Genomic DNA, 10,924 nt, shown 5'->3' with positions numbered 1-10,924 from the left:
GAATGGTCCATGAGGTTGAACTCGTCTCCCATCCCCTGCTCCGGACACGGACTGAAACACAAGAGCATCATCAGCACATCAATCCCATCATGCTTCATCAAGGGTTAGGAAACACGTGACCAGCACTTTATGATGGATAGATGCACTTTATGATGGATAGATGCACTTTATGATGGATAGATGCACTTTTATGATGGATAGATGCACTTTTATGATGGACAGATGCACTTTATGATGGATAGATGCACTTTTATGATGGATAGATGCACTTTTATGATGGACAGATGCACTTTATGATGGATAGATGCACTTTTATGATGGACAGATGCACTTTTATGGAATCCATTATTAACCTTGGAAGAACCAGGACATTTTTTAATATAACTGTACAGACCAGTGATGCGCGGGTCAATGTATAAACAAGCCGCACCCGACCGACGTTTTCAACTAACCCGCCCGCAACTCGGACCGCAAAAAAAGAGAAGAAAATATTGTACCCGACCCGCTTCCTGACCCGCATTTCTTAAAAGTAGTAAATGCTCATCGTAGCGTCATTGGGCCATAGACGTAGGAACTAGGGGTGCGGGGGGGTGTGGCCGCCCCCCTCCCATACGCCCCCCATCAGCCTCCCGGCCTATAATATCCATTAATCCAGCCTGTGGAGGAGAGAAATGTTCCAGGCCCTGACGTGGTGCGCTCAGAGGTGCAGCGGCGAGAGCAGGCCGTTCTTGAGGCGGCCCAGCATTTTCCATTTCCACCATTTCAGTGCAAACTGTTCTTTTTCTGAATGCTGTATGATATAGCCTATGTAATAAAGGCTTGATTTATTCATTTATTTCGTTTCATTTTCTTAACAATTAAGATGCTGCATGTGTTTATCCAGTCTCTCCCCCGACTTTCCCAACAAAAATCCCGCCCCCTCTCAGAAAATACATAAAACTGACATTACTGAGCTATATGCGTTTAAAAGTAGCCTATTAAAATAGTACAATGGCATTGCTCAGTTCAACATGTTGGAAAATCGGGCATTTTGTCCCGCGTCAGCATTTATTCAAAAGTTAACGCTCAACATTCTAAAGGTAAATAAGGATTTCCCACTTGTATTAGCAGGCTTAGGCTATTTCGCCACGTGGATGCCCAATTGAAGCTCTCACAAGCACAAAATGCAGGCATAGAATATGTTAATAAAGTCTTTATTAACGCATTTTAGACGAACAAAAACAGGTAGGCTAGTACTATATAAATTACAAAGGTTTAATTGGCATCTTTATTTCAAACAACCCGAATATCATTAAAAATATTTTTGGATGACTCGTAAGCGCGGGTAACCGCTCATTTTGGATCAACCCGCGCATCACTGGTATAGACCCTTTCCAAAAAATTAGAATGTCATGGAAAAGTTTATTTATTTCCATAATTCCATTCAAAACGTTAAACTTCCATAGATTATAGATCCAGGGCCCACAACTTAAACGATTTTAAGTATTTAGTTGTTTATTTGTACATAATTTGGGCTTCCAGCTCATAAAACCCACGAAAACAGGATTTCAAAAAATTAGAATATTGCATGAAATCACACAGTAATTTCACAGTGATACCATGGTCACTGAACCAGGTTTTGGTTATTTTGGCAGTGTGGGCCGGTGCAAATCCTGCTGGAGAATGAAGTCAGCATCTCCATAAAGCTTGTCTGCTGAAGGAAGCATGAAGTGCTCTGGAAATGTCCTGGTAGACGGCTGCGTTGAGTGGACAGCACAGTGGACCAACACCAGCCGATGACATGGCTCCCCAAACCAACACAGACTGTGGAAACTTCACACTGGACTTCAAGCATCTTGGATTGTGTGCCTCTCCATTCTTCCTCCAGACTCTGGGACCTTGGTTTCCAAAGGAGATGCAACATTTGCTCTCATCAGAAAAGAGGACTTTGGTCCACTGTGCTTTATTAAACCCAGAGTCAACGCAGCCGTCTACCAGGACATGTCCAGAGCACTTCATGCTTCCTTCAGCACACAAGCTTTATGGAGATGCTTCCTTCATTCTCCAGCAGGATTTGCACCGGCCCACACTGCCAAAATAACCAAAACCTGGTTCAGTGACCATGGTATCACTGTGTAATTACTGTGTGATTTCATGTAATATTCTAATTTTTTGAAATCCTGTTTTCGTGGGTTTTATGAGCTGGAAACCCAAATTATGTACAAATAAACAACTAAATACTTGAAATCGTTTAAGTTGTGGGCCCTGACTCTATAATCTATGGAAGTTTAACGTTTTGAATGGAATTATGGAAATAAATAAACTTTTCCATGACATTCTAATTTTTTGGAAAGGGTCTATATTTGTCTGAAAGAAGAACGTCAGATACACCCAGGATGTGTAAATCATGGGCTAATTTTCATTTTCGGGTGAACGATCCCTTTAACCCTTTGAGTTTGCCACCCCGATGTTTAACGAGCAGAAACACACAGCCGTTCTCTCTTCCCGTGTCACAGCGTCGCTGAAAGAGGAAGCTGTGAGAGTTATCAGGACAAACACACACAGACCCACAGGAAACACTGCAGTATCTCACACACACACAGCTTCCTGCACACACACCTGCACTGAACACTAATCATCATCATCCTCACGGTGACCCGTCTAGAACCGAGACCCGGATCCGTCACCCGTCCCTCGGCTGGAGTGCGGGATGGGTTCGGGGTTTTACACTCCTGATGTTGCTTAAACAAACGGCTGGTTTAGAGGGATCAGGCCGGTCCGGGTCACACACACACACACACTCTCTCTTTCTCTCTTGCACACACACACCAGCTGTGGATCTCATCATCATCTCATCATCATCTCATCATCTTCCCCCGACCCACCGGGAGGTCGCGGCCTGGATTAAGCCAGGCCTTTATCAGAGCCACGTTACATTAGCGTACACACGCTCCTGTTTATTTACCTTCGGCGGCCCGCGCTCGCTCAGAGTTAATGAAACCTGCCCTATGAACCCGGCATCACACACACACACACACAGCACGGAGAGAGAGATCAGAGTCAGACTCACACACACTGCAGGATTCACTGTCACCCAGACAGACAGAGAGAGAGACAGAGAGAGAGAGAGACAGAGAGAGATAGTCAGACTCACACACACTGCACAGAAAGAGAGAGAAAAAGAGAGAGAGAGAGAGAGAGAGAGACAGAGAGAGACAGAGAGAGATAGTCAGACTCACACACACTGCACAGAAAAAGAGAGAAAAAGAGAGAGAGAGAGAGAGAGAGAGACAGAGAGAGACAGAGAGAGATAGTCAGACTCACACACACTGCACAGAAAGAGAGAGAAAAAGAGAGAGAGAGAGAGAGAGAGAGACAGAGAGAGACAGAGAGAGATAGTCAGACTCACACACACTGCACAGAAAAAGAGAGAAAAAGAGAGAGAGAGAGAGAGAGAGAGACAGAGAGAGACAGAGAGAGATAGTCAGACTCACACACACTGCACAGAAAGAGAGAGAAAAAGAGAGAGAGAGAGAGAGAGAGAGAGAGAGACAGAGAGAGATAGTCAGACTCACACACACTGCACAGAAACAGAGAGAAAAAGAGAAAGAGAGAGAGAGAGAGAGAGAGAGAGACACACACTGCAGGATCCACTGTCACTCAGACAGAGAGAGAGAGAGAGAGAGAGAGAGAGACTCACACACTGCAGGATCCACTGTCACTCAGACAGAGAGAGAGAGAGAGAGAGAGAGAGAGAGAGAGAGAACACACACACTGCAGGATCCACTGTCACTCAGACAGAGAGAGAGAGAGAGAGAGAGAGAGAGAGAGACACACACTGCAGGATCCACTGTCACTCAGACAGAGAGAGAGAGAGAGAGAGAGAGAGAGAGAGAGAGAGAGAGAGAGAGACTCACACACTGCAGGATCCACTGTCACTCAGACAGAGAGAGAGAGAGAGAGAGACTCACACACTGCAGGATCCACTGTCACTCAGACAGAGAGAGAGAGAGAGAGAGAGAGAGAGAGAGAGAGATCAGACTCACACACACACGCATTATTCTGAATGCGCCAGTGATCCGTTCACTGGTGTTCAATGTCCAGTAAAGCCTGTCCGCTCCCAGTCTGAGCTGGATCTTCATCCGCAGATCATCTGCACAACTCTTCATCCCCTCGCCACTGTTCAGTAAATCAATAGAGTTCAGAAATGAATAGAACTCTAGCGTGTGTGAATAGAGCTCTAGCCTGTGTGAATAGAGCTCTAGCCTGTGTGAATAGAGCTCTAGCCTGTGTGAATAGAGCTCTAGCGTGTGTGAATAGAGCTCTAGCCTGTGTGAATAGAGCTCTAGCCTGTGTGAATAGAACTCTAGCCTGTGTGAATAGAGCTCTAGCCTGTGTGAATAGAGCTCTAGCGTGTGTGAATAGAGCTCTAGCCTGTGTGAATAGAGCTCTAGCGTGTGTGAATAGAGCTCTAGCCTGTGTGAATAGAACTCTAGCCTGTGTGAATAGAGCTCTAGCCTGTGTGAATAGAACTCTAGCCTGTGTGAATAGAGCTCTAGCCTGTGTGAATAGAACTCTAGCCTGTGTGAATAGAGCTCTAGCCTGTGTGAATAGAACTCTAGCGTGTGTGAATAGAACTCTAGCGTGTGTGAATAGAGCTCTAGCCTGTGTGAATAGAGCTCTAGCGTGTGTGAATAGAGCTCTAGCCTGTGTGAATAGAACTCTAGCCTGTGTGAATAGAGCTCTAGCCTGTGTGAATAGAACTCTAGCCTGTGTGAATAGAGCTCTAGCCTGTGTGAATAGAACTCTAGCCTGTGTGAATAGAACTCTAGCCTGTGTGAATAGAGCTCTAGCCTGTGTGAATAGAACTCTAGCCTGTGTGAATAGAGCTCTAGCCTGTGTGAATAGAACTCTAGCGTGTGTGAATAGAACTCTAGCCTGTGTGAATAGAGCTCTAGCCTGTGTGAATAGAACTCTAGCCTGTGTGAATAGAGCTCTAGCCTGTGTGAATAGAACTCTAGCGTGTGTGAATAGAGCTCTAGCCTGTGTGAATAGAGCTCTAGCGTGTGTGAATAGAGCTCTAGCCTGTGTGAATAGAACTCTAGCCTGTGTGAATAGAGCTCTAGCCTGTGTGAATAGAACTCTAGCCTGTGTGAATAGAGCTCTAGCCTGTGTGAATAGAACTCTAGCGTGTGTGAATAGAACTCTAGCCTGTGTGAATAGAGCTCTAGCGTGTGTGAATAGAGCTCTAGCCTGTGTGAATAGAGCTCTAGCGTGTGTGAATAGAACTCTAGCCTGTGTGAATAGAGCTCTAGCGTGTGTGAATAGAGCTCTAGCCTGTGTGAATAGAGCTCTAGCGTGTGTGAATAGAACTCTAGCCTGTGTGAATAGAACTCTAGCCTGTGTGAATAGAGCTCTAGCCTGTGTGAATAGAACTCTAGCCTGTGTGAATAGAACTCTAGCCTGTGTGAATAGAGCTCTAGCCTGTGTGAATAGAACTCTAGCGTGTGTGAATAGAACTCTAGCCTGTGTGAATAGAGCTCTAGCCTGTGTGAATAGAACTCTAGCCTGTGTGAATAGAGCTCTAGCCTGTGTGAATAGAACTCTAGCGTGTGTGAATAGAGCTCTAGCCTGTGTGAATAGAGCTCTAGCCTGTGTGAATAGAACTCTAGCCTGTGTGAATATAACTCTAGCCTGTGTGAATAGAGCTCTAGCCTGTGTGAATAGAGCTCTAGCCTGTGTGAATAGAGCTCTAGCCTGTGTGAATAGAGCTCTAGCCTGTGTGAATAGAGCTCTAGCCTGTGTGAATAGAGCTCTAGCCTGTGTGAATAGAGCTCTAGCCTGTGTGAATAGAGCTCTAGCCTGTGTGAATAGAGCTCTAGCCTGTGTGAATAGAGCTCTAGCCTGTGTGAATAGAACTCTAGCCTGTGTGAATAGAGCTCTAGCGTGTGTGAATAGAGCTCTAGCCTGTGTGAATAGAGCTCTAGCGTGTGTGAATAGAGCTCTAGCCTGTGTGAATAGAACTCTAGCCTGTGTGAATAGAGCTCTAGCCTGTGTGAATATAACTCTAGCCTGTGTGAATAGAGCTCTAGCGTGTGTGAATAGAACTCTAGCCTGTGTGAATAGAGCTCTAGCGTGTGTGAATAGAGCTCTAGCCTGTGTGAATAGAGCTCTAGCGTGTGTGAATAGAGCTCTAGCCTGTGTGAATAGAACTCTAGCCTGTGTGAATAGAGCTCTAGCGTGTGTGAATAGAGCTCTAGCCTGTGTGAATAGAGCTCTAGCGTGTGTGAATAGAGCTCTAGCCTGTGTGAATAGAGCTCTAGCCTGTGTGAATAGAGCTCTAGCCTGTGTGAATAGAACTCTAGCCTGTGTGAATAGAGCTCTAGCCTGTGTGAATAGAGCTCTAGCCTGTGTGAATAGAACTCTAGCCTGTGTGAATAGAGCTCTAGCCTGTGTGAATAGAGCTCTAGCCTGTGTGAATAGAGCTCTAGCCTGTGTGAATAGAGCTCTAGCCTGTGTGAATAGAACTCTAGCCTGTGTGAATAGAGCTCTAGCCTGTGTGAATAGAACTCTAGCCTGTGTGAATAGAGCTCTAGCGTGTGTGAATAGAGCTCTAGCCTGGGTGAATAGAGCTCTAGCCTGTGTGAATAGAACTCTAGCCTGTGTGAATAGAGCTCTAGCCTGTGTGAATAGAGCTCTAGCCTGTGTGAATAGAGCTCTAGCCTGTGTGAATAGAGCTCTAGCCTGTGTGAATAGAGCTCTAGCCTGTGTGAATAGAGCTCTAGCGTGTGTGAATAGAGCTCTAGCGTGTGTGAATAGAGCTCTAGCCTGTGTGAATAGAGCTCTAGCCTGTGTGAATAGAACTCTAGCCTGTGTGAATAGAGCTCTAGCCTGTGTGAATAGAGCTCTAGCCTGTGTGAATAGAGCTCTAGCCTGTGTGAATAGAACTCTAGCCTGTGTGAATAGAGCTCTAGCGTGTGTGAATAGAGCTCTAGCGTGTGTGAATAGAGCTCTAGCGTGTGTGAATAGAGCTCTAGCCTGTGTGAATAGAGCTCTAGCCTGTGTGAATAGAACTCTAGCCTGTGTGAATAGAGCTCTAGCCTGTGTGAATAGAGCTCTAGCCTGTGTGAATAGAGCTCTAGCCTGTGTGAATAGAGCTCTAGCCTGTGTGAATAGAGCTCTAGCCTGTGTGAATAGAGCTCTAGCCTGTGTGAATAGAGCTCTAGCCTGTGTGAATAGAACTCTAGCCTGTGTGAATAGAGCTCTAGCGTGTGTGAATAGAGCTCTAGCCTGTGTGAATAGAGCTCTAGCCTGTGTGAATAGAGCTCTAGCCTGTGTGAATAGAGCTCTAGCCTGTGTGAATAGAGCTCTAGCGTGTGTGAATAGAACTCTAGCCTGTGTGAATAGAACTCTAGCCTGTGTGAATAGAACTCTAGCCTGTGTGAATAGAGCTCTAGCCTGTGTGAATAGAGCTCTAGCCTGTGTGAATAGAGCTCTAGCCTGTGTGAATAGAGCTCTAGCCTGTGTGAATAGAACTCTAGCCTGTGTGAATAGAGCTCTAGCCTGTGTGAATAGAGCTCTAGCCTGTGTGAATAGAGCTCTAGCCTGTGTGAATAGAGCTCTAGCGTGTGTGAATAGAGCTCTAGCGTGTGTGAATAGAGCTCTAGCCTGTGTGAATAGAGCTCTAGCCTGTGTGAATAGAGCTCTAGCCTGTGTGAATAGAGCTCTAGCCTGTGTGAATAGAGCTCTAGCGTGTGTGAATAGAGCTCTAGCCTGTGTGAATAGAACTCTAGCCTGTGTGAATAGAGCTCTAGCCTGTGTGAATAGAACTCTAGCCTGTGTGAATAGAGCTCTAGCCTGTGTGAATAGAGCTCTAGCGTGTGTGAATAGAGCTCTAGCGTGTGTGAATAGAGCTCTAGCCTGTGTGAATAGAGCTCTAGCCTGTGTGAATAGAGCTCTAGCCTGTGTGAATAGAGCTCTAGCCTGTGTGAATAGAGCTCTAGCCTGTGTGAATAGAACTCTAGCCTGTGTGAATAGAGCTCTAGCCTGTGTGAATAGAACTCTAGCCTGTGTGAATAGAGCTCTAGCCTGTGTGAATAGAGCTCTAGCGTGTGTGAATAGAGCTCTAGCCTGTGTGAATAGAGCTCTAGCCTGTGTGAATAGAGCTCTAGCGTGTGTGAATAGAGCTCTAGCGTGTGTGAATAGAGCTCTAGCCTGTGTGAATAGAGCTCTAGCGTGTGTGAATAGAGCTCTAGCGTGTGTGAATAGAGCTCTAGCGTGTGTGAATAGAGCTCTAGCTTGTTTCAGGCAAATTTTTGTCAGTGTATTAAACTCATTAAAAACTATTGAGACATTAATATCAAAACATTCAATCACAGCAGCAACACAGACAAATAAAGAGCCGTTCAGTAGCAGAAGTGAGTGAATGATCACAGTCGACAGCAGCGGATGATCAAGGCTGATAGCAGCTCTCACACACACACACACACACACGAGCGCCTGACGGTGTCGAAGTGTTTTGTGAGTTTATGAGGTTTCCTGGTGTTTGACGGCTCATTTGTGTTACATGATCAGCCGAGTATCATTGAGGAGGTTCCTCCCCCTTCACACACACACACACACACACTCCCCCTATGAAAACACACTCGCTGTTGGTCGTAACACCGCTGGGAATGTCGGCTGGAATCTTCTAAAGCTTCTCTGCCTACAATCACCTCATTAGCCCGAGCCTCACCTTCTTAAAAGGTCACTAATGAAGAAATGAACCCCCCGTCCGAGAGAGACACTGTTTCTGCACACACACTACAACACTTCCTTCACAGCAGGATCTCACACACACACACACACACACGAGCGGCGGGTCCATGGACTCACACACTCTCACACACACACACATTCACTCACTCACACGTGCGGCGGGTTCATGGACTCACACACACACACACACACACACACACACACACACACACACACACACACACACACACACACACACACACACACACACACACACACACATTCACTCACTCACACACACACTCACACGAGCGGCGGGTCCATGGACTCACACACACACACACACACACACACACACACACACACACACACACACACACACACACACTCACTCACTCACTCACTCACTCACTCACACACACACACACATTCAGGAACTCATTGTGTGCTATGACTTCCTGTGGAGAGTCTTATCTGCACACACACACACAGATGCATCATGGTCCTCGCTGACACAGAGTTGTTTGTTGACCGTGAACATCAGTGTAAAGGTGTGTTCACACATTAACACTCTGTTAGTGCGGTTCATGTGAATGAGTGTGTGAGCGACACCATCTGAATCAAGCGGACCGACACACACACTCTCAGAGTTCAACAAACTGGAGCGGTTCGACTGGAATATGAACACAACAGAACAGACACATCTAAATCAAAGACAGGAAGTGATGTCACAAGAAGTGACCCTAAGAAAGCTCAGCTGGTTCTTCTCATCTCGGGCGTGATGTTCCCGTTCCGGTCCGCCAGAACCGCGTCTCCTCTGGTCAGTCTCCTTCATTTATACCGTGCTCTAATACAGAGATTACAGTAACAGAGAGTGTTCAGGCTTTACAGCAGATCTAGAATAAAGTTATTGTCCAGATAAAGTTAGTTTGATTGATTCACTTCCATTGTAAAGATCATTAGTTATTAACTCAGGGGCCGCTAACACACACCGTTCTAACAGAAAACAGAAACTTGTAATGTGTTCTGGCCGTTCATTCGCACGACAGTGTCTGGAGCTCGAGAACACACACTCTAGAACACACACTCCAGAACACACACTCTGGAACTGGTTCTGGTGCAAGCGCTGAAAAATGTTTTTAACGTGATGATCTCCGCGTAAACTAAACGTGAATCTGTGAAAACACGGACGGCGTGCACATGTGTATTACGTGTTTAGTCTATAGATATGCGCATTCGAATATATACAGTGGGGAGAACAAGTATTTGATACACTGCCGATTTTGCAGGTTTTCCCACTTACAAAGCAAATAGAGGTCTGTAATTTTTATCATAGGTACTCTTCAACTGTGAGAGACGGAGTCTAAAACAAAAATCCAGAAAATCACATTGTATGATTTTTAAGTAATTCATTTGCATTTTATTGCATGACATACAGTGCCCTCCACAATTAATGGCACCCCTGGTAAATATGATCAAAACTGGCTGTAAAAAATAAATCTGCATCGTTTATCCTTTTGATCTTTCATTCAAAAAATTTGCAAAATTCTAATCTTTCAGTGAAGTAAAATAATTGAATGTGGGGGGGAAATCACATTATGAAATAAATGTTTTTCTCCAAAACACGTTGGCCACAATTATTGGCACCCTTTTATTAAATACTTTTTGCAATCTCCTTTTGCCAAGATAACAGCTCTGAGTCTTCTCCTATAATGCCGGATGAGTTTGGAGAACACCTGACAAGAGATCAGAGACCATTCCTCCATACAGAATCTCTCCAGATCCTTCAGATTCCCAGATCCATGTTGGTGCTTCTTCTCTTCACTCCACTCATCAGGTCAGGGGACTGGGACGGTCATGGCAGAAGCTTCCTTTTGTGCTCCGGCAACAAATTTTTGTGTTGATTTTGATGTTTGATTTGGATCGTTGTCCTGATGGAAGATCCAACCACGGCCCATTATAAGATTTCTAGCAGAAGGCATCAGGTTTTGATTTTTTATCTGTTGATATTTGATAGAATCCACGATGCCATGTATCTGAATAAGAAGTCCAGGACCTCCAGCAGAAAAATATGCCCACAACATTAAAGATCCAACGGTATATTAAATTGTACACATGGGGGACTTTTTATCCTTGTGTTCACCAAACCCATCTAGTGTGTTTGCTGCCAAAAAGCTCTTTTTTTAGTCTCATCTGACCACAGAACCCT

General features: G+C 45.2%; 1 protein-coding gene across 3 annotated transcripts in view; it reads right to left on the bottom strand.

Annotated features, from left to right (window-relative positions):
- Positions 1–10,924, bottom strand: part of klhdc3 (kelch domain containing 3) — a 53,378-nt gene that overhangs the window by 9,215 nt on the left and 33,239 nt on the right. For all 3 annotated transcript variants that reach the window (XM_079854837.1, XM_079854839.1, XM_079854838.1), the window contains exon 9: positions 1–51. This exon is cut by the window's left edge and continues 23 nt beyond it. In XM_079854837.1, coding sequence (XP_079710963.1) covers positions 1–51 — 51 coding nt within the window. The remainder of the gene's footprint in view (positions 52–10,924) is intronic.

This window comes from Squalius cephalus (genome assembly GCF_949319135.1).
Source record: "Squalius cephalus genome assembly, chromosome: 21".
Classification (NCBI taxonomy): Eukaryota; Metazoa; Chordata; class Actinopteri; order Cypriniformes; family Leuciscidae; genus Squalius; species Squalius cephalus.
The sequence above is the reverse complement of the archived record's forward strand: the minus strand, read 5'-3'. Positions and strand labels throughout refer to the sequence as shown.